This window comes from Durio zibethinus, chromosome 6 (assembly GCF_047325235.1).
Source record: "Durio zibethinus cultivar Kanyao isolate XHJ-2024 chromosome 6, ASM4732523v1, whole genome shotgun sequence".
In the NCBI taxonomy this organism is placed as follows: domain Eukaryota; kingdom Viridiplantae; phylum Streptophyta; class Magnoliopsida; order Malvales; family Malvaceae; genus Durio; species Durio zibethinus.
The window spans coordinates 23,248,832-23,273,815 of NC_143167.1; the positions used below are offsets into that span (position 1 = coordinate 23,248,832).

The 24,984-nt window shown below is 27.4% G+C and overlaps 1 protein-coding gene across 3 annotated transcripts; it reads right to left on the bottom strand.

Moving 5' to 3' along the window:
- Positions 1–889: 889 nt before the first annotated feature.
- Positions 890–14,154, bottom strand: LOC111284703 (homogentisate phytyltransferase 1, chloroplastic-like). 3 transcript variants are annotated; one of them, XM_022873564.2, is made up of 14 exons: positions 14,083–14,154; positions 13,847–13,947; positions 13,681–13,728; positions 12,721–13,004; positions 12,490–12,573; positions 12,328–12,402; positions 11,865–11,948; positions 11,284–11,373; positions 4,393–4,494; positions 3,758–3,853; positions 3,553–3,624; positions 3,365–3,460; positions 2,553–2,657; positions 890–1,301 (listed from the first exon to the last, which is right to left on the bottom strand). In XM_022873564.2, exons 2-14 carry the CDS (start codon positions 13,899–13,901, stop codon positions 1,260–1,262), a joined length of 1,233 nt encoding a protein of 410 aa, XP_022729299.2. In that variant the 5' UTR covers positions 13,902–13,947; positions 14,083–14,154; the 3' UTR covers positions 890–1,259. The 3 variants fall into 3 exon arrangements, with proteins under 3 accessions (XP_022729299.2, XP_089618440.1, XP_089618441.1); XM_089762314.1 differs by lacking the exon at positions 3,365–3,460; XM_089762315.1 differs by lacking the exon at positions 890–1,301 and having other exon boundaries at positions 3,306–3,460.
- Between the last annotated feature and the right edge of the window lie 10,830 nt (positions 14,155–24,984).

Here is a 24,984-nt window from a genome sequence, read left to right on the forward strand (position 1 = left end):
TGATGATAGAAGAAAGAACTTTTTAAAACATAGTTACAATGATCTTTTATATTAAGATTAAGTTTGAAAAAAATTATAAATATATATATATATATATAAAAGCCCTCAGCGAAGTGAGGGTAGAAATCTAGTAACAATATTTGCACAAGCTAATTGGTCTAAAGCTAGAAACATTTTCAGAGTCCTTCATCTTAGAATAAAAACTATATCAGTACCATTCAGTTGCTTAAACATTGTTCTAAGAGATCTTCATTTTAACTTGAAGCATAAGGCAACTACTTATTATTAAGGCCCCATTTGGATTCCATTGGAATCCAAGCCAAAAATTGGCCTCAATTAAACTATGGGATTCATTGGATAATACTCCAATCTCTTATCGGAGGGTTCACTGAATTCTAGGGCAATCGATTTCTCTACCTAAGGCATTCAACTGTTTTGGTGCAAAATTGAAAAAAAAAAAAAAATTCAATTATGACAATAGATTGGCTTTGGTTGGGCATTCAGTTGCCTCATTTTCAAACATGGTAGTCGATTACCTTAGTCAGACAATTTACTAACATGGATAATAAGACAATTGACTAACATAGTCAATTTCACTGTTATTATTGTGTTTGCATTCAAATACATATCATTAATACTAATTTTAATCTCTTTGATACATTATCTAATTTTATCATTAAAATAACTAATATAACTATTATCTTTGTTTTCAATCTCAATGAATCTAATTTCACTGTCGATTCAAATGAATCATAACTGGATGATGCCATTGGCAGTTGATAATGGTGGGATATGTTTCAAGGTCCTTCAAACACGGAGATTGGCACAGTAAGTCGCAATGAGCTAAGTAGAGACCTTAAGGCAAAGCATTAATCTTCTGCGGTTAGTATATGTAAAAATTTATTTATATTCAAGATAACTAGGTTCATGGGGAAAAAAAGTCCTCCCCACACCAGAGAAAAGGTTGTCTTTTGCTCACAGTCTATTCAATTATTAACTTCACCCTCCATTTTCCTCCCGTTTCATAGGGGAAGAAATCTCATTGTCAAACCTTAATAACTACTTGTTTATGGCGTCTGTTCATACAATTGACTCTACCATTGCTCATAATGTCACATTTATAAAAAGGAACGACGATCATACTGAATCTCACAATTCTGCCCGCAAAATTTCTTGGATTTTCATTTTGTTTTATCTTCCAAGTATAAATGCGGGATGGAACAGATTTTAGGCTACATGACTTGATCAACTATTCCTCTTCACCTTATAAGTGGTATGAGAAAGTACTCGGCATAAAAGAGCTGCAAGAAGAAACCAACTAGTTATTGAAGGTGAACAAGAAAAGTTTCAAACATTTTGATTTGAAGAACAGAAAACTGAAGAAATTCAATCAGAAATGATAGCCTAAATGATAAATGAACCACCAAAAGGATATGAAAATCGGTCCAGCTGGCAATAGAAAAGGTCCAAAACGTTTCTCCTGGAGCAATAGTCCCCTACTCTGTCACTTTCATCAAACTCATACATGGAGGAGAGACACTTAGGGGTGAGTAAATGATCAATTCGGTCGGTTCGATTTGAAAAAATCAATAACCGACTTAACCGACTTTCATTTAACAAATAACCAAACCGATCAAATATTATTAAATAACCGACCATAACCGGTTTGGTTCGGTCGGTTCGGTTAAATAATCGATTTTTTTTATCATTTTTCTTCCTATTATGAATAATTATTTAACCATAAATTCAATTCAATAAAATTCAAACTCTAGTATCATTCAAACTAAATCACTAAAGAATTTAATAATTTCAACAATATTTTACCAAAAAAAATAAATAAAAATATTTATCTCAATTTTTTTATTTTTAATTATTAAAAAGTCGGTTAATTCGGTCAGTACGATTATCAATTTTAAAAACCGAAAACCGACCGAATTAACCAATTTAACTGATTTAAAAAATCGATTATAATTAAAACCGAATAAACCGAACTGATTCAACCGAATTCACTCAGTTTTGGTCGGTCTAGTCAGTTCAAACCGACTTTTGCTCACCCCTAGAGATACTCTGCTTGTAGACTACCATGCAATTTGCAACAAATTTCAAGTTTATTTGGGGCTATGTTCGAGCTGAGTGGTTCAAAATCAAATCATAATAGAATACCTAGTATTTTCTTGTATGGTTCACTCAGTTAAGACTGACTAAAACATTAATATCAATCAAGATTATATTTTTCTCAGACAGGCATACAGAAGAATCAAACCTCATATGAATCCAAGACCACCTATTCAATAAGGTTAATCATTTTTGCCATGCAAATGTAATATGAAAGCAAAAAATCTTAAGAAATCAATGAATTATTCAAAAGCCAGTAAAATAATTAAACAGTGGCAATTGGGTATCCAGATGCATCTCGAGGGCCACAAGTGAAGTCAATTCTGTTCTATTTCCTTTTTCCAATTATTCCTATCTGAATTGCAGTTAAAAAACGTAAGATGTCAGCATCATCTTTTAGCAACAAAATAGTTTGACAAGCCAAGATAGATGATTACCTTCCAAATAAACATATAACATGATGTTATTGCAGCTTTGCTCTTCAGATCGACAGATTTGGCACGGATCCATAAAATTAAAGCCAAGATGGAATGAGCCAAGACCTAATCCAATTCAAGGAGAAAGGATTACATATTAGTCAATGTTGACATACTTGTTTAAATAATCGGACAGCATATAGCATCTATCAGAAAATTGCACCATTGCTGGCAACAAATGACAGATAAACCAACAATAAAAATCAAAGAGTCTGAATATGGGAATGGTCTTTCCCTACATTTTTGTGAGTTTTCTTGCCCCATAATGTTATGATAAAATGTCAATCAATCCTTACCACTTAGTCAGAGACATCAGCCAACATCAGTGTAAGCCTTAATTCTAAAAGTTAAAATAGAGAAATAGGAATAAGAGCTCTCCCAAGCCCAAGCACTTCAGCAATCAATAATACAAGAGAAAAAAAGGATGAAGATGAACCAGAATCCCAACAGGAAATGAATGATATCTCAGAAAACCTCAAGAGAGACCAATCCTAGATTTTGCATAAATAACTGATGAGTGCTAAGCATAGATATTTATCTCTCTTCTTAGTACCCAGAAAAAATTTTGTTTAATTGACTATGGTACATGTCATTCTTTAGTATTCATTCAGGGAAAAGAAAGCCAGCTGCAGGAGCTACGCTCTAGTAAAGGGAATCTAAAATATAAATCATAATATGAAACACCCAATATTTCAAGTGAGGGTCAATATTTACTACTCTGCATTTCTTTAAAAAAAAAAATTCGACGAGTAATGGATATCTTGAATACACACGGTGATGACTTTGCTCCAGGTGTAGGAAGATGTTGCACCAACCAAAATAGAAACACCATAAGCCATTTCAAGAAGTGAAATACAGGTCCAAAACACCTGCCAGAGTAAATTAAGACAGCCAAAGGATAATAAAAAACTTTAAATAGGATAGTGCGCTCATTTATGAAACATTCATACGCTTAACCCACCCGCTCTTGACCCAGACGTACTGTATAAGATCTGATTCCAAATATCTTATCCCCTTCAATATCAGGTATATCCTGCATAATAGCCATCACAAACTTAGAATGGCAATTACCATTTCAAACATGCAAAAGTAAATGAATTACTTGACTAAAATCAAATGCAAAAGAGAAGATAAAGCAATCCATTAAAATAGAGGGTAACATTTACCTTAAATAAAGCTATAACAACTGAGAAGAAGCTCATGAATGCAGTAGCAAAAATTAGAGGCTTTGAAACGAGAGCTGGTCTGCTGAATACATGGATCTGGGAACATCAAACAGAGTATAAAAGCACTTTAATTGATCAGACCATGTAACGAAAAGCATCAACTGATAAAAAAGGATCTCTGCAAGTGAACAGAGTGGTAAAAATGCTTGTGAGAATTTTTGAACATGAAATATATATGAATTTGTACATTTTGGTATGTTCATAGGTCCACTTGGTAGTCACACAAGGGATGATACCTCTCTCATCCTATAGAGACCACTTCACCATTCCCAAGAGCAAGTGTCAAGTTTTAACTCCTAAAATGCCCTTTAGAGATCCGGTTCAAATATATTGAGGAATCAAAGCCATGAAGTCATCACTGACTTCATGGCACCAATGCAACACTAAGATATGCTTTAACTAGATCAGTTTCAATTTAGCTATGTCTCAAATCAAGACATATCTCAATCTAGAGGTCATGTATCTAACATGAGAATTGAGAAAATAAAAGTTTTATCGAGTTCTAAGGGAAAATGGGAAAAGAAAGAAACGAGAAAAAAAAAAAAAAAAAAAAAAAAGAGAAGAGAAAAAGCCACCTGCATGTGCAGATAGAAAGCGAGTTGAACAATCACTGCTCGAACAGCTAGGATACACATCGCTGCAACCAATGCAAACCTTTTCCATCTCAATAGTGGCAACTGAAATTACAGAAAGTTTACAGTATCACCAAATCATATAGAAACCACTGTTAAATAAGTCAGACCACTGCAATAATTATCCCAATTTGTGAGTAATAAGATGAAAAGAACGTTCTAAAGCACCATGAAGTCAGAAAACTCTACAAGCACATCGATTGCAATAATTCTAAAAATTAGAACTGGCACCAAGAGATAAACAAGGACTAAATCATTTTTTTCTTGGCCTGTTGACTGATTTACACATAAATGTCAGGTCTTTACCTAATAAGTTCACATATCCATAGCATATGTAGATCATTAGCTACAATTGGTAGGAGATAAGAGCCAAAAAGTAAGTACTTGGAAAATGGTTAGTAACTGTTTTGAACACATGCTTGGTAGGAGAGATAAGGGGAAGGAAAAACAAAGGTAGGGATTGGCATTTTCTCTTTGGACCATAAAATTTTAGGTGAGAAAAAAAAACAAGAATAGGGATCAAAAGTTATTAAGTTTAATAAATTGTCCCCTCTTTTAAGTTTCCTTTTCTATCTTCACTTATAAAGAGTAAAACAGAAAGCTAATGTGCAATGATTTTTTTTTCCCCTATTTGTTTCTCTTTAACAAGCAAGGCAAACAACATATTTTTCTTTCCTTCCATTTCTCCATTTTCCCACCAAGCACACAATTCAGAGTGAATATCTTTTCTTTTTCTTTTCATATTTCTAGTTTCCTTACATCTCTTCATTTTTCCATCTTTCCTACAAAGCAGCACCTTTATATTTAAGGACAATTAAATAGAACAGCTCTAATGTAAATAAGGTAGAGGAGCAAGTTTGCACATGGTATTGAAACAACAAATTAAAGTAAAGTTTAGACAATTAAAGAAATTGAAGAAATTCATGAAAATTTTATTTATGAATTCTTAAGAAACTTTCTAGAGTACAAGGGTATATATATAGCTAAAACATCAAATCTGGCAAATTTCATGATATCCTAGAGATAATAACAAATCACATAAAAATCCACCAATAATAAATGGAAACTACTAAGTAGGAATTTGGTCAATAAACCAAATCCCTTTTATTTAGGAAACAACCAAAATACTAAATGAATGACACCTAATCAAATCTGATTAGGAATCGGTTTTTCACACTCCCCCTCAAGTTGGGTTGTAGATATCAATCATACCCAACTTGGACTTCAAATTCTCGAAAGTGCTACGATGAAAAGCCTTGGTAAGGATGTCTGCTGTCTGATGTTTTGTTAGAGTGTAGACTAGTGTGACTGCGCCTTCTTTAATCTTCTCTTTGATGAAGTGACGATCAAACTCTACATGTTTCGTTCGATCATGATGAACAAGGTTCTTGGCAATTTAATAGTTGCTTTATTATCACAAAACAATTTCATTGAATTCCCAGCTGACTTTTTCAGCTCCTGTAGCATTCTCTCAAGCCAAATTCCTTCACAAATCCCATGAGACATAGCCCTAAATTCAGCTTCATCACTACTTTGAGTTACCACTGCTTGCTTCTTGTTTCTCCAGGTGACAAAGTTGCCCCATACATATGTATAATACCCTGTAGTTGACCTTTGGTTTGTGACAGAACCAGCCCAATCTGCATCTAAGAAAATGTCCACATCTCTCTTTAGTGTTTTTCTAAAGTGCAACCCTTTGCCTGGATTATTTTTTCAAGTATTGAAGGATCCAGTATACTGCCTCCATGTGTGTCTTTGTAGGATCATTCATAAATCTACTCACCATACTTACAGAGAAGCCAATGTCAAGTCCAGTGTGCGCCAAATAAATTAATTTTCCCACTAGTCTCTAGTATCTATTTTGGTCTGCACGAGCACTTCCATCTCCAGTTCCCATCTTGACATTTGGGTCCATTGGAGTATCCATTGGTTTACACCTGAGCATCCCTATTTCTTTAAGAAGTTCAAGTACGTATTTTTGTTGTGAAACAGAAATACCATTTCTTGATCGAGCTACTTCCATGCCAAGAAAATATCGAAGCTGTCCCAAGTCCTTTATTTCAAACTCTTTAGGTAGAAGAGTCTTCAATCCAACTATTTCCTCCTTAGAATCTCTTGTGAGGACAATTCCGTCAACATAAACAATCACAATAGCAATCTTACTATTTAGTAAATGTTTGACAAACATAGTGTGATCACATTAACATTGTAAGAACCTATTTTTTTTACAAACCTAATCAAACGATCAAACCAGGCGCGAGGAGATTGTTTAAGGCCATAAAAGGATTTCTAAAGCATACACACCTTGCCGATGTTGTCCTAGTTGTCAAACCCTAGAGGAATCTTCATGTAGACCTCTTCCACTAGATCACCATTCAAAAATGCATTTTTGATATTAAGTTGATGATCGCCAATCTAGGTTTGCAACAAGTGATAGTAACACATGGATAGAATTCAGTTTTGCTACAGGAGCAAATGTCTCCTCATAATTAATCTCGTAAGACTAAGTGAACCCCTTAGCCACAAGATGAGCTTTGAATCTATTCACACTTTTGTCTGTCCTTTGTTTGATAGTAAAAATCCACTTACATCCCACTGGGCTCTTTCATGCAAGAAGATCAATAATTTTCCATGTACCATTCTTTTCTAGTGCTTGCATTTCTTCCATTACCGCAACCTTCTATTTTGGCTGTTCGAGAGCTTCTTGGATGGTATTCAGTATATAAACATCAATTAATGATGTAACTAGTGCTCGGTAAGTAGGAAACAACCTTTCATGGGAAACCAAGTTACTAATAGGGTGTTGAGTGCATGATCTCACACCTTTTCTTATAGCAATGGGCTAATCGAGATCACTAGAAAAATCATCAGAGATAAGTTCAATAATTATGTTACCTGTATGAATTTCAAAAGTCCTTGGATTTGGTTCAAAATCTTGGTTTTGTATTGGAGATGTACAAGTCCCTATCTCCTTTTGAGATTTCAGTCTCCTTGAGTATACAATCATTTCCTTAGCTTTTGTCTCTTGCACGGTTTCAAAAGATTTTGGAGAGTCAGATGACTAGTTAACTCAGAAAAAGAAGAAGAATTTTTTGAAATGGGAATTTGAATTGGCAAACAAGTAGAGGAAGGATCAGATGATGGCTCAATCTCTCAAAGTTGATATTCCCTATAACTCTCCCCTTGAATATCGACTTTAGGATAGAATGGCTGATTCTTAAAAAAGGTGACATCCATGGAAGTGTAAAACTTTCTGGTAGTTGGTGAATAACATCTGTAGCCTTTTGGTTAGGTGAGCAGCCAAGAAATATACACCTGAGTGCTCTTGGGTCTAGTTTATTGCATTGTTATTGGTGTATATGAACAAAGGTAGTACATCCAAACACTTTGACTGGTATGGAGGAAGTGATTTGGACATGAAGGCAGGTTTTGAGAAGTGTTTGACAAAGGGTTTGAAATTTTAGTACTTGAAAAGGCATCCTATTGATAAAAAAGGCTGCTGTCAAGATTGCCTCTCTCCATAAATGTTTCAGGACATGAGAGGCTAGCATAATACGTCTTGCAACTTCAATCAAATGTCTCTTCTTCCACTCAACAACTCCGTTTTGTTAAAAGCATTTCAATACATGAGCTTTGATGAATAATTCCTTAATCTAACAAGTAAGATCCAAAAACTGAATGATAATATTCTCGCCCATTATCTATTCTAAGCACCTGAATTTTTGCTTGAAATTGAGTTTGCACCATTTTGTTGAAATTTTGAAATATTGAACCAACCTATGACTTGTCTTTCATGATGAACAGCCATGTAACTCTGGTGTGATCATCAATAAAGGTAACAAACCATCTAAAGCCTATAATATTGTTAACCCTCGATGGTCCCCAAACATCACTACGGATCATAGAAAAAGGATGAGTTGATTTGTATTGTTGACTTGGATATGAATTACGAGTGTGTTTGAAAAACTGACAAATTTCACATTGATAAGAATTGGAGCTTTTATTGAATAGATCAGGAAGCAATTTTTTAAGGTACAAGAAATTTGGATATCCCAAACAATAGTGCCATAACATGATTGTATTTTCTTTACTCTTACTAGAAGATGAAACTGAACAAGCACTCCTTCATGATTGTCTCTTAGATTCTCCATCTCTAAGAAGATAGAGTCCAACACATCCTAGCATTGCCAATCTTCTTCCCCGAATCCAAGCCCTAAAATTCACATGTTAGAAAGAAATTTAGTAACACAATTAAAATTTCTCATAATTTTGCTACCAGATAGAAGGTTGCAATCTAAACTAGGAAAATGAAGAACAAAGTCAAGTGTTATATCTTTTGCAATAATGACTGAACCTATCCTAACTACCCGGGAAAGTGACCCATCTGCTATTCAAACTATGAGGTTTTCAGAACATGGGCTGTATTCATGAAACACCGATGCATCACCAATCATGTGGTTTGATGCGCCTGAATCAACAATCCAAGATCTTGATTTTCCACTTTGCACAAGTAGAGCATTGAAAGAGTTACCTTTTTGTGCAACAAACACTATGCTTACAACTAACCTAGTGTTCTAAAGAGATTGCTGAACAATTTTCTAAAGGAGTTCCAATTACTCTTTACTAAACGAACTTGACTCTAGGGGTGTTAAAGTTCTCTCAATGGTGGCAGAATTTCCATGACTCTCTCAATTTTGAGTAGCACATGGTTTGTAGTCAATAGGTTTCATGGATTTCCAAAGAATTTTCTCGTGTGTGTCTTGCCTTCTAACAGTGATCACACCAAGGTCTGTTACCTTTCTTCTGTCAATTTTCATCACCTTGGTAGGATTTTGGTCCTCATGCAGCAAGGGCTGAATTTTCTGTTTCTTGTGGATTGCATGATGTCCCTAGCATCACTTTCCTTCTACTCTTCTTGGCGAACCTCAAAGAAAACTTCTTGGATGTTGGGTAATGGCTTGATACTAAGAATTCTCCCACAAACATCATCAAGGCTCTTGTTTAGACCAAGTAAAAACTTATAAACTCGGTCCTTCTCCACTATTTCCTATATTGTTGGCTATCATCAGGGCACTTCCATGCTATTTCTTCAAAGATATCTAATTGCTACCAATAACGAGTTAAAGAATTAAAATATTCCATGATAGAGGAGTCTCTTTGCCGCAAGTCATGTAAAGTGCTTTTGATCTCGAATATTGCACACGTATTGTCTATGTTGTAGTAGGTTTCTTTCACAACATCCCAAATCTCATTGGTAGTTTTGTAGTACATGAAATTCTCACCAATCTCATTGCTCATAAAATTGATCAACCACAACGTTACCATGCTATTCTCCAACTTCCAGGTTCGGTAGTTCGAGTCATCCTCGCTGAGTGAAACAACTATTCCCGTGAGATAATCCTCCTTACCTTTTCCGCGGACAAACATCACTGATTGAGAGCATTGGATGAAGTTTTGTCCATTGAGTTTGTGACAAAATAAGGGGCTCAAACACACCTATGCTGCTAGCCACGACGTAGATAGAAAGATAGAAAATATATTTATAGGTTTTGATTATTCAGGATGAACGCTCTGATAACAGGAAGAAATTCACGAGAATTTTATTTATTAATTCTTAAGAAACTTTCCAAAGTACAAAAGTATATATATAGCTAAAACATCGAATCTGGCAAATCCCATGATATCCTAGAGATAATAACAAATCATCTAAAAATCCACTAACAATAAATGGAAACTACTAAGTAGGAATTTAGTTGATGAACCAAATCTCTTTTATTTAGGAAACAACCAAAATACTAAATGAATGACACCTAATCAAATCTAGTTAGGAATTGGTTTTCCACAGAAATTATTCATTAATATTTCATTTCCTATCTTTTCTATCTCCATGCTTGAATAAACTATTTTAACTTAAATTTCTAACTTTTCACTTTTTCATCTATTCTACAAAGAAAAGCTTTTATGTTAACTAAACCAAAAAAATATTTTTTTTTTGTTAAAGCCTTCTTATATAAATATTAGCATTTAGGGTAATTTACATAACCCCAACTTGTGGTTAAAGGCAATATAGATATGCCCCCAGTGTTAACCTCTCAAAGGATTTTTTTTTTTTTCACTAATTGTGACGCTAATACCATTTATCTTTTTCCCTTTTTTTTTTCTTAATCACCCTTTCTTATTCCTTGAATTTCTGGTCCCTCTCCATCTAACAATGTCATAGATGTCATTTCTCCTTTAACAATGTTGACTTGAAAATTAATGAAAAATCAAAGGGTGGTAAAGTGTCAGTTTTTAAACCTCAAGAGGCAAATTTATTTGCCCTCTAAACACAGTTTAATTTTTTATAATTTAGCCTAGCATTTATATAGGTTTTTAGTTGAAAAACATTTTTCTAGCCATTGGCTAAGAAGTTATGAACTTTGCTTGTATTAGTTTTGTTAAGAGGACTGATTCTTTTACCTTTTTTAATGCAGGTATTTCTTATTCTTCTAGTACAGACAAACTGAGAAAGGACAAGAATATGGACTGATTTTTTGGCAAGGAACTAGAGTAGGAACAAAGAGATAGCAACCCATGTAGGGTGAGGCAAAGCAATTAGGGGGACAGTGCACCATAAAACCTGGCCCTATTCTAAATGTAGTATTTTGTGGAAAGCAATTTATTCATAGTAGAAGTACACCTCATCTAGCAGTTGTGAGGAGCCTAGGTGCAATTAATTGCAAAAGAAATTGAAATAAAGAGGTGCAAGAACAAACCATACACACAAAAACATGACATCTGATATATTTTTGCTACATTCATCTGTTTAATGGAAAAACCCAAAGCCCAACTCACATTTATTGAATATGCAGTCCCAAGCACAAAACTGATGAAAAGAGCCCAAAATAATGGCCATGAACCAACAATCCATCCAAGCCAAAAGCTCTGGAAAGAAAGGAAAGATATAACAAACATTTAGTTAAGAATCAAGCTAGTCTGCTTAAACATTAAAAACAAATAACTAATAAGTTGGATTATTCGTAGAAGTACCAAGTACATCTATAATTGATGTATCGGTTTGTAAATAATTCCTCCATTTTCAAATTGATGAACATGCTTTCCATTTCGAGATCTTTTAAAATAATGTTCTTTTTCTTCTTTTTTACAATCCAAATATAAAAATCTCAAAAATGGATATCTAATGTGCATCTAGTCACTGAACTGCAGGTACTTATGATTCTCCACAGCAAAATCTTAGTCATTTAAGTATCTTTTTAATGATCTTAAAATGTACAAAACTAGAATTTCACTTTCCATGAGAACAGCATGATCTTTTGTTTCATTGCTCAACATTTTGCATCAGATGCAAAGATATATTTACCACAGAAGATAATGAATATAACAAGAAATTTTTGCAAAGGACAGATTAAGGATACCATGAGGGCAAATGACGTGACAATCATGATGCCAGTAAGTGTGGAATATTCCCCTGATGCCAATGGAAGGTAAGGCTTATTAACCTGCAATGAGACATATCTATATTTAGACAATTCATACGAATTTATCCATCTACTCTAATTTCTAGGTTCATCCTCCAAGTAAATTAAGTACATAAATCTCTTGTTAAAAAGGAAAAAAAAAAAAAAGTTACTGCATGACCTTGTTAAAAAGGAGTAGCAAAACTACATGAACTTTCAACAGAACCAAACACAAACAGGGATGAAAGAAACAGCAATAAATAAGAAGGCATCTAGTCTATTTGATCAGTCAAATATTGCCAAAAAGAATATTCAAATACAGCAAGATAGAGAAAAATGAGTCTAGCAAGACATATTGCAGATTCATTCATTCTTAATTAAACAAATAAACTTCTACAATTGTATTTTCATATTAAGCTACCTTGTCTATGTCAATGTCAGCCAACTGATTTAGACCTACGATATAAATATTCATCATAAGGGCAGCAACCACAGCCTGAAAAATAAAATAGGTGCGTAAGAATTATAATTACTAATTTACTAATGAGCTCATAAAAAAGATAATGATATTTAGTGTGATCACCTCCAACACCCCAGTAAAAAACACAGAAGAAACATCTGACACCTTCTCAATGGCAAGGAGAGAAACTGAAACAATGCTGAGTGCCTGCTGAGAGAAAGAAAATGAGCTCTGAAAGATAAAAGCAAGTATAACCAATGCAAATGAAATATACTTTTAATGATATGTAGGATACCAAAAGGTTCCCATCCACATGTAACTTCTATGTAATTGTAATCAAACTAAACACTTAACTGTGCCTATAACTGTGTGAGGCCGTGAGAACCTGTAAAAAGCATCCATTGCATTTATAACAGAATTCTGAGTGCTCTTTGGATAAGCTTCTGGTTCTGACTCATGAGGGTAACCAGAGGTGGCATTGACCAGAAATTTTGTATTACTTTTCTGGAAGGCTGTAGATGTTTCATGAATACCTCTAGCATGATGCTTGCCAATATGCTGCCGAAATCTTAGATTACAAAACTTTTCTACGATCTTATATGAACTGCATGTTAGCACTGGCAATCCTATAGAAGAACCTATAGTCCAGGTCATTGAAATAATATTAAATGTCATCCAATTACATCAGTTGCAAATGAAAGAGAAGCTTGAAGCAAGAAATTTAACATAATGAATATGGAATATAGATGACAAAAAGTTGTGAGCAAAATTTAGAATTTTTTGGATGAAGTTCCTGCAGTTTAAAGTTGAACCTTATCAAATATAAACTAAAGTAAAAAAAGCCATATGGCCGAGAACCGAAAGATTGATAGACATTCCTTAATAGACTAATATGTGGTAGATTAAATGTTCTGTATCCAGTTTTTTGGCAGTTTATTAAAAAAAAAAAAACTAAATACTACTAACAACTACCAAGATGGAAGTATTAAAAAAAATAACTAAGGGGACGCCTAAATGATCAAATTAGTCAAATCTGATTGAAATCTGTCACAACTCTCCACTTTCCATCCCAGCAGTGCTCAGGTGACCCAGCCAAAATCAATTACTTTAAGAATTAGTTGAAAAGCAGTTCATTCAACATTAATTAGCAACTCAAAGCCCTTAATTGGTAATAAGCTATACAAACAAATATATAAAATCTTTCCCATTAATTTTTTTTAATTAGGTATATAAACCCTAAAACTATGCAAACTATTTCTCATTTTTGTGAAAGATTACGACAGACTAAAAGAAGGGAGAAGTAGCAAATCATACTTGTAAAATGTACAGCCTTCAAATCGTTACTCCTCCAGCTACTCCTTCCTAATTTGTGCTCGTTCCATTCGTCAAATAAAATGAAATAATTAGCCAAAGCTATAACAGGAAGCAGAAGAACAATGAAAGAAAATAATAAGCAAATAAAAAAAAGAAAGAAACACACCAGGGGTGAACAACGAAGGTCCTCCATTAGAGGACCAAAGAATCAAAGCACTCATTGAAAGAGTTGAAACCCCAAAAGCCTTCTTTCTTCACTCGGTCAAACTGTCAATCAAAGCAAAAAAAAAAAAGATGGTGCCTTCATTAAAGAAAAGAGTGACCAATAAAAATGAAAAAGAAGGTTAAAAAAGGAGCGGAAAATGTGGTTTCGACAGAGATTTTAGCTAAAAAGAGACTTACACTGACTTGTAGAGAAAGAGAAAAAGGAGAGAATGATTTTGCAAATTAGCAATCGCCAGGCCCAGCGGCGATAGTAGAGTGCCTACTCTGAACTCCTCTTATAGTCAACACAAAAAACGTATTTTTTTTGTTTTTTTTTTTTTTTTCAGGCTTATCTTTGTCAGTAAGTTTGACACGTCTACTGGCAAAGCAAAAAGGTTTGACTTATGCCTTTTTGTTTTTGGCCAAAAATGCAAGTATCACTGACTCCCTAAACAAAATATCTGCTGGCTTTGGCTTCCGCAACTGTGGTTTTTTTTTTTTTTTCTTCAAATAACTCGTGGAAAGATAATCTAATATATATATATATATATATATATATATATTTACATATATATATTATATAATAATATACATAAATAAATTTATCACATAAATATTTATATAAACAATTCTCTTAAATAACACATAAGATAATTTTTTTAAAAGATAAAATAATATCTTTTAATTACAAATTTAATAATTTTAAATTTATTTAAATATTAAAATTATTTAAATTATAATAAAAGTCAAATCAATTTTAAAATATATTTTATAAAATTAAAAATATAAAATATGGATTTTATTTTTTTAATAAATAACTTTAGTTGTTTATCAAATAACTTTATTTAAAAAATTATTTAAGTATCAAAATTTTTCAAACATGTTTTAAAATTATAAAAATTAATTTTATTCAAATTTTTCAATAATCTTTTTTATCTTGATGTAACAAATTATCTTTTGAAAAAATTTACGTAAGACATTAAAAATTCAAACAACTTTATGTAAGATTTTAAAAATTTTAAAAATTTTCATATTAAATTTTTATATAAGAAGATCATCAAAACGATTATATTTATTTGAATTCTAATTATTAAATTTATATTTTAAATAAATATAAAAAATTAATATTATCTTTATCACTTATTATATACATTTTAAATTTTAAAAAATTAATTTAAAAATTATCTATTTAATTCTAATTGTCACTAAAACATTCTTTTACAAATTTAAGATTATAAATGTAATGTACTCTACATCAATTTTTTTTATTTTTTTAGTAACTTTTTTCCATTGCATATTCTATTACTATTGTAATTTATTTTTTTATTTTGTTTACAACTTTTTTTCATGATTATTACAGTTTCATTCTTATAAAAAATAATATTTTTTTCAATTTTTTTATATATTTTCTAACATTTTTCATATTTTGCATAATAATTTAGTCAAGTATACTAAAGTAAAAGTATGTTAATACTTCTTTTATTATTTAATTTATCATTCAATAATATATATTTTTATTTTTTAAGAAATGCATAATTTATTTTTATTTGTTATAATCTTACATGTATATAAATATTATTGTAAACAAAAATATCCAAAGAAAAGACATATTTTTTTTACTATTTTCATAAAGTTTTTTTTTAATAACAAATAAATATATATAAATTTTATATATGTTATGAGTTTTAAAGATCTGAATATAATTTAAAAAGAAACTAATTTATATATATACATATTCATATTAAATAAGTAAAATTATTTCATACGCATTGTATGAGTTATAATCTAATATTTTAATAATTCAATATTTTTTATATTTAAGGATATAAAAATTGAGCCTCGCAATTGGAAATAAAAAAATTCAGAACTCATGTATTATCAACAAATCACATAAATATTAACATCAATTTTTTAAAATTTTTAATATATCTTTAAATTTTTTAATTTATTACATAACTAACTAAAAAAAATATTACGTATGTAAATTCTTTTGAATTTATAATTTTTAAATATCAACTTCAATAACATATTAATTGATCTTAAAAATAATCAGTAAATATTAACATCAATACTTGATTGAACAATTGGTGTATACAATTTTTTATTTTAAAAATTTTTAATATAAAATAAAATAATCGAAAGAATGCTTCCAAACTAAGAGAAGTTCTATCTTCAACTAAGTTTTTTTTTTTCTTTACAGACATAATTTTTTTTTGACAAAAAATACTTTCGGAATATATGATTTAATTATCCTTACTAAAATTAATTCTTAATTCTTAATTCATTTCAAATTTTATTTGAAAGGATATTAATATTCGTATACTTTTAAAAGCAGACAAATATATTTATTTGACTGGTTTTAAAAGCAGATAGATACACATATTCCTCTATTTTCGAAAATCAACAGATATCAATATCCATCGTTAAAACCAAACAGATTTGCATTTCCGTCATACTCAAACACAATGTTTTCCTCAAACTAATTCCACCTTCATAAAGGGTCACTCATAGATTTGTATTTTTATTTAAAAATTAAAAATGTTTTATATTAATATTTTAATAACATATATGAGAGTTAAATTTAAATTTAATATTCTAGTGTAAGTAAATCTCTTACTCTAAATAATATTTCAAACCAAACTGAGTCAAATTTAAAAAGCTTAAACCAAGTTTGAAACTTTTTATCATTAAATTTAAAATTTTTGTTGTTATTATTTAAAAGCAGCAATTGTTCCTATTAAAAATATTTCATTTTTAAACACCATTCTTCTTGTATGCGAAAAGATTATATTTTATTTTGTATTTGAAAAAAGAAACAAAAAACAATCGGTTTTGATTTTTTTTTTCCATCTAATTATGGATCTTTTGTTTCAGATATGCAAATTAAATTGTATGCATTTTTGTTAGTTTTTTCTTTTTAATTGTCAGGAAATCGAATCTTGATTTTTAAGTAAAATATACATGCATGTATTATTAGGGATAAAGTACATTTGTAATTTCAAATATTTTATTTGAATTTTATTTTGATTTTTAAAATTTAAATTATTCAATTATAATCTCAAACCTTTTAAAATAGTGTCGGGATGGTCCTCTTATCAAATTTAATAAGATAATTACAACTTAGAAAAATAGATCTAAAATTATTTCTTTTTGTTATCATATTAAAATATATTTATTAAAAATAAATAAAACTTTTAAAATTTTAGAAAATAATGCAATTATCATTTTTTCCCTTAATTTTTAAATTTCAACTTAAAATTAAGGACAAAAATTGTAATTTATTTTTCTCTGTAATAATTGTAAATTTTTATTTTTTTCTAATAAATATATTTTGGTATGATAGAAAAATAATAATTCTAGTTAAATTATCCCGATTTGCTTTCTTTGTTTATTTTATTTTGTTAAATTTTATTTTCTCAATATTTACAAATTTTGATAAAAATATAACATTAAATCCTTTTAAAATAAAGCTAGAAATTATTTTTAGAAAAAAAGAAAGAAATGGAACATACACAAATAATTTAAATGTATTTATTAGAAAAGAAATAAAATTTATAAAAACTTTTAAATGGAAACAAAAGTATATTTTTGTTTTGATTTTACAAATTCAACTTATATTCGGGGAAAGATGTTACTTTTTTCCTTTGAAATAATTTAAAAAATAATTTAATAAATACATTGCGGTATAATAGCAAAAAATAATAATTTTGGATTCATTAGCTTGATTTTTTTTATTTTTCCAATATTTTTGCAAATTTTGATAAAAATATAAAATTAAATCTTATTAAAAATAAAACTAGAAATTATTTTTAACAAAAGCAAAAGAAATAAAACATACCCAAATAAACTCAACTCTCAAGAGTTGACATTTATTTTCTAAAAAAAGAATATAAAAAACTTGTATATACTAAAGGACTTAATTAATAAAGTTTGCATTCTAACTATAATTTTAAACTCAAATAGTAAGAAAATTATGCTTATTTGCTAAGTGATTTTGAATAAATTATTTCTAATAAAATATTTTCTCGAGAGATTATAATAATAAATAAGTTTGTTGTGTTAGGTTGACATACTTTTAGAGAGTTTTAAATTATATTAGTTATACTAGTAATAATTAACAAAAAATACTCTCTAGGATTATTATTTATTTTTTACTTCTATTTATTTAAATGTTAAAACATCATTTTGATATGTTTCATTTCTTTTTTTTTGTTAATATCTAACTTTTTTTTTAATAAGATTTAATTTTATATAGGAGAAATGAAATAAAATTTGATAAAATAAGAATAAAAAAGGAAATAAAATTATGAATTCAAAATTATTACTCATTACTATTATACCAAAATGTTTAATAGAAAAAAATAATATTTTTAAATTTATTATAAATGAAAATAAATTATCATTTTTGTCCTTAATTTTAAGTTGAATTTTTAAAATCAAAGACAAAAATGGTAGTTCTGTTTGATTCTTAAAATCAAAAAATTTTTATTTATTTTTTAATAAATACATTTTAGTATGACAATAAAAAGTAATAATATTAAATCTATCACTTTAAGATGTAATTCTCTTGCAAATTTGGATAAAAGACTATATTGACACCATTTTTAAAGGGTTGGAACTATCATGAAACTGTTTATTGACACCATTTTAAAAGGGTTGGAACTATCATGAAACTGTTTAAAGTTTAGAGATCCAAATTGAACCCAAATAAAAAGTTTGGGATTACAAATACACTTTAGCTGTATTATTAGAGTTTTGCTTACCTAGTCTTAGGAAAATTTTAGGTATTGTTTGGTTCAAAGTGATCAATCAAAAAACTATAGTAATTTATATATGGTGATCATATCATCGTATTTAATAATGATCCTACACGGTGATGATTTTATATCACAAAAAGTTATCAGATCATTACCTTGGAGGATAATTTAATTCTCATCTAAAAAAGGGTAAAAGTTTTATCATTAATAAAAAGTGATATATAAAATTAATAATAGTTAATATTATTCATTTAATATATAAATTAAAAACTTGCTTCTTTTCGAAATTATAATTATTTGTATAATGAATTTTTATATTTTTAAATTAATATTTATTGTAACAAATTCAAAAATAATTTGTACATTTTCTTTTAACATTTTTAATGTTATATCTACACTATATATTGAAAACTATCCATTGGGCGATACCGTCTTGATATGCGACAAGATATATGTAAAGGACCCATAATTATTACTCTTCGCTATTATACCAAAATTATTTATTAAAAAAATAAAATTTTAAAATTATTAGAAATGAAAATAAATTACCATTTTTGTCCTTGAATTTAAGTTGAATTTTTAAAATCAAAGATAAAATTGATAGTTTTGTTTTTATTCTTAAAAATTTTAAAAGTTTTATTTATTTTTTATAAATATAGTAAAGTGTAATAGTTTTAGATCTATTACCTTAAAATTGTAGTTCTCTTGCAAAATTTGATCTGAAGACTATATTAACACCATTTTAAAGGGATTGGGACTATTATGAAACTACTTAAAGTTTAGGGATCCAAATGAACCCAAATAAAAGGTTTAGGACTACAAATGTACTTTACATGTATTATTAGAGTTTTGCCAACCAAGTCATAGGAGAAATTTAAGTAGTGTTTGGTGATGAATTTCTTTTGGAACTGTTCCAATAAAATGAGTTTTTATTTTTCAAATTAATTTTACCAAAAATGTTGGGAGGATTTCTTTTGGAAATGTTTCAATAAAATGAGTTTCTATTTTCTTATTTCATAGGATAAATTTTAATTCAAAATTTTAATTTTAAGTAAAACTTATCCTACTATGAAATTAATAATTGAACATGATGGTGATTTCTTTCAAAATTTTTATGTGAAAATTTTTTCTCAAATTAAATTTATTAAGAATGTTGGAAAGATTTTTTTTTTTTTGGGAAATATTCCAATAAAAGGAATTTTTATTTATTCTTTCATAAGATAAATTTAATTCAAACTCTTAAAAGCAAGTAAAAATTCTCTAATGATGGAATTAAAAGAGAAACACAAAAGTAATTTCTTTAAAAATTCATAGGTGATAAAACTTTTTCGAATTAATTTATCAAGAATGTTTGGAGAATTTAAAAAAATTCCAATAAAAAGAATTTTTATTTACTTTATATTTTAATTTAAGAAAAATAATAATGATGGTTCACAAGACCATTCAATTAAGACCAATTTTAGAATAATATAAAACTAATTTGCACTAGCTTACATGGATATTTTGGGATTCTAAATTTTTTTACTACGTGTAATCAAATTTTCGATTTTATTTTTATTTAAATGATTAGAATCTATTATTTTTAAAGAGTCTTAATCAAACTTTTTTTTTTAAATAAGATAAATTTATTTAAATGAACAATTACATTTAAATAAAAAAAAATTATGATTATTATTTTTTATATTTAGTGAGTTTACAAATTAACATGTTATGACACCATGTGGAAATTAAATGTAGAGAATAATCCTATAATTCATATGCCATGATGGATTTTATGCCACCTCAATGCCACATGTTAAAATAAATCAATGTGTACATTGATTTAACGGCAATCAGTGTCACGTGATCCATGTGATTATTTTCCTTCAATTTATGATTTAATTGATCTAAAATTAAAAATTAAATGTCTGATTGATTATAATAAAATATTAAAAATTTAAATGATTATTGAATTATTATTTAAAGGTTTTTTTATATTTTGCCAATTAAAAAAAAGTAAACTTACTTTGGGATTGAAATTAACGTAAAATTGATATCTAAGAAAGCAACATAAATTGCTCAATTCAACCATTTAGTTAATGTAACAAAATTATTCTTGCCACTTATATATAAAAAATTCAAAGAATGACATTCTGAAACTTACTATTAAAATTAATATATTAGTCGTTAACACGAGAAATAGTTAATATACAAAAAAAAAAAATTCGTACTTAACTAAATCTATCATGAGTCTTTTATTATTATTATTATTATTAATTGAAACATTTAATTTTTTTTTTAATTTAGAAAAGGAAGATACATATTAAACATATTCCCTTAGAAACTAATTTTATTATTTATTATTAGATAAATAAATTGTTACTATAATTATTATTTTACATACATTATTATATTTTTTCTTTACTTATGATAAATTTGTTATGATCATAAAAATTATTTTGATAATGTAGTAACGCTAATAGTTTATGAACTATTAGATGGAGAGTTTTTATTTTTTTTACTAGAATTGTTCTGGATGTAATAAATGTGACAGAACGTGCAAAGCCTATATTCTTTATGTCTGTGTCAAATATTGAATGTTCTAAACTAATGAGATAAAATAAAAATTAAATCCAATTGAACAAACTAAGGAGATAAAATAAAAATTTTAAGAAAATAACGTGTCAAGTTAAGTAAGGAAATTACGTTTGAATAAAAAATTATATAAATTTAAATTTTATTACGTATGAGTTTGATTGTTTAATTATATTTTAATTTATTGTTGATTTTATAATAACTGTAACTTAATTATAATGTAATAGTTGATTATTCAATTAATTATATAAATATAATTATTGATTATGATTATATCTTAAAAAAACTAATAAAAATTAAACCAATTGAATATAGGAAAGCAAACAATTGAAGAGTTCGATATTTAATATAGTTTTTGCACAAATTATGCAAGTTATCTTTCCTTTTCTTTTTATTTCCTATAATATTTTAATGAATAATAATTCAACAGTTATATTATATTTAATACCTAGGCTTTTATGGATATTAATTTAATTAATAATAATTTAAAAAAATATGTATGTAATTCCTATTTTTTATAGTTACAAATTAAACTCAATTTTGATCCTTTTTACGCTAAGACTTTTGGTTTTTATTTTATAATTAAATGTATTGAGAAATTATCAAATAAAGAGTTTTTAAATTTTGTATGCGAAATAAGAGCGTGACACAAACCATTTATAGCATATTAAAAAAAATAATTAAAAATAAAAATAGAACATGTGTCAATTTTTTAACACTATTTGTAGAATTAAAAATTTAGTTGATAGTGTATTAAATATTAACTAGTATTATATTATAGTATTATACTATAAATTACATTATTTTAAAATTATAAATTTTCTTTACTAAATAGTTATATTTTGTTATGTAATTACATTATCATCTTTAGCGTCTGTTTGGTACTCCAGTTGGAGCTTATATAGGAAGTGATGCCAGAGCTGCTTTAAAACTGCTGTAAAAATCTACCCAAAAATTTGTTGTAAAAAGAAGCAGGGTAAAGTTAATACACAAGTTCTGTAAAATGTTGAAAAATTATTTGATAGTATTTTTTTATATTTTAATAAAATAAAAAAATTAAATAATCAACTTTATTAAATTAAATCACAAGTTTTTAAGTAAAAAATAAATAAAATAAAAAGATGTTTTTGTTAATTATAATAAAAACAAATGAATTCAATAGAAAATGAACAAAATAAAAATAATTGTGAAATAATATAAATTGTTGATCCTCATACTTTTGTGAATTTTTAAAGGGTAAAGTAAAAATGTTAAAATTTTTCATCAAATATCTGTTATTAAAATTAATACTTTTTGAAAAAGTTTTAATTTATAATTTCACTTAAAAGCTTAAATTTACTTAACACATAAGTTAAAATTTTTAAAATTTTGAGAGCCGAAAACACTTGGCTTCATCTTTTACAATAGATAAACTCTTTTATAAACTGAATCAAATACTTATATAATTTATAACATATATATATATATATATATAAATGCACAAATGTTAAAAATTTTTTGAACGACAAACATGGATATCTATATTCATTGTATTTCTAAATTGCCATTTAATTTTTATTATAAATATTTATAAGATATATCCTATTTATAAATAAGAACTCTATTTTTATTGAAAGACTTTGATTAAATAAATTTATTTGATAAATAAAAATAAATTAAAGTTTATATTGATTTTTTTTCAAAGCTTTAGTTTTTCATTAATATTGAACGTAATTATGTTGATTAAGATATATTAATGTAGATGGAACAAACTTTATATATTAACATGCACTTTATTAATTTCAATTATTTATACAACATATAATTATATATTTAATAAAATTTTGGTTTCATCCTTGATAACTGAGATGCCGAAGTTCACTACTTCACTTGGTTAATAATCATAATTTTTAAGACCTAAAATGATCATTTGTTTATCGACTGCCAAAAGTTTTAAAGATTTTATCCATTTGTTACCATAAGCACGTTAAAATCTTTTTGGACTATAATAAAATTTTATAAAACTATTGAGATGAAATATTTATTGTGTATAAAATTTATGATTTTTTTTTTTTGATAAAACAATTGAGTTTATTTCATAGTCATAGGCATAACCTATTCCTTAATCTAGTAATTTTAAATATGACACGATGATATAACACTAAAATAACATAAAAAAAAATATCTATATGTTTTAAAAAACGTTTTCGTATTTATTCATATCAACATAAATTTTGACATTTTGTATCTTATATTTGTTCACATGTATAAACACATGACATAAAATGAATAATATGTTTAATTTAATCTTATCATACGAGTACATATTTAACATATTTAATACATATAACATGTTTAACACATTTAATATATTTTTATATTTATTTTAATTTAATATAAATATATAAAGATTATTTTAATTTTTAATCTTTTAATTATGATATTTAATTAGTTATTTAATAGTATATAATTTTTATTTTAAATATTTAATTATGATACTCATTTAATAATTATTATAAATTTATTTTTTATATTAATAATATAAATACAATATAAATATTAATATTAGTCCTATACATTATTATTTTATTTTTAATCATTAATAGTTTTATCATTTTGAATTTGATACTAAAAATTAATATAATTATGTAATATATATTAAAATTTAAATAATATATTAAATACATATTAAATGGGTATTAAATTTTTTTTATTTTTTAATATGTAAGTATTTTTTTATATTATTAATATGCCAAGTTTATTAAGTTGTAAATGATGAATAATTTATAGTTATTTATTTTTAGTCATGTTTTTGTATGTATTCAAATTAATCGTGTCTGTTCATATATATATGTTAGTTGTGTCTATTCATGTATATTTATATTATTCATATTTATTCATGTCGTATTTAAATAGATTAATTATATACGTGTTAATCGTATCATGTCATGTGTAACATGTATAATAAACATGTCGTATTCATGTTTATGATTTAAACATGTTTTATAATTCATGTCGTGTTTGTGTTTCAATAATTCATACCATTACATGTGTCAAACACGACATGAGACACGATATGAAAATATAAATTGCCAGGTCTACCTATTCCAAAGATTTTTCGGGGATTTTAATTGTCACAAAGGAAAGAATAAAATTCTTGGAAATGAATTAGATATTGTATATCTTAAAAGGAACCATAGTTTGAACAGGGAAATGATTATCTCCATTATTTAAAAAATAATAAATTTTTTCACTAATTTTTTAAAGGTAAAAAATGCATTTTCACCTAGATATTTGGTGGATATTTAATACTTATAAATTGAATATGATAATAAAATAGTGTAAAACTTATTTATCCTTAAATAAAATAGTGAAAACTTTTACTATTTTTTAAGTAGTGGAGAGAATCTTTTCTCTTTAATAATTAAATTGACATATTTTTTAGTTGAGAATATCAAAGATTGTTTGGGTTTCGTTTATTGTAGAAGTTATTTTTGTTTTTATTATTGGAATTAAGTTTGTAAATGCTGGAGTTAATTATGGGAAAAAAGATTGCACATATATTTAGTTTTTTCTTTGTTGCATTGATAAGCATGGCTTCGTTAGTCAATATTGATTAATTTTGAGTTATATTTATATCTAATCGATCTATACTGTTTATTGAAAATAATCTACTAAATGACTTTTGTAATGACCTTTGGCATTAGTTTATTGGTCTAATTTCTTAATTATATTTTACTTATCTAAATTGATATGAAGAAATTAGAAGCTTTTAGATGAGAAAAAAGAA

Coding starts and splice junctions, on each gene's coding strand:
- LOC111284703 (XM_022873564.2), bottom strand. CDS start 13,901: ATGAGTGCTTTGATTCTTTGGTCCTCTAATGGAGGACCTTCGTTGTTC. Junction 12,403..12,489: donor TTTTTACTGGGGTGTTGGAG/GTGATCACACTA, acceptor TTTATTTTTCAG/GCTGTGGTTGCTGCCCTTAT. Junction 2,658..3,364: donor CCTGGAGCAAAGTCATCACC/GTGTGTATTCAA, acceptor GAATTGGATTAG/GTCTTGGCTCATTCCATCTT.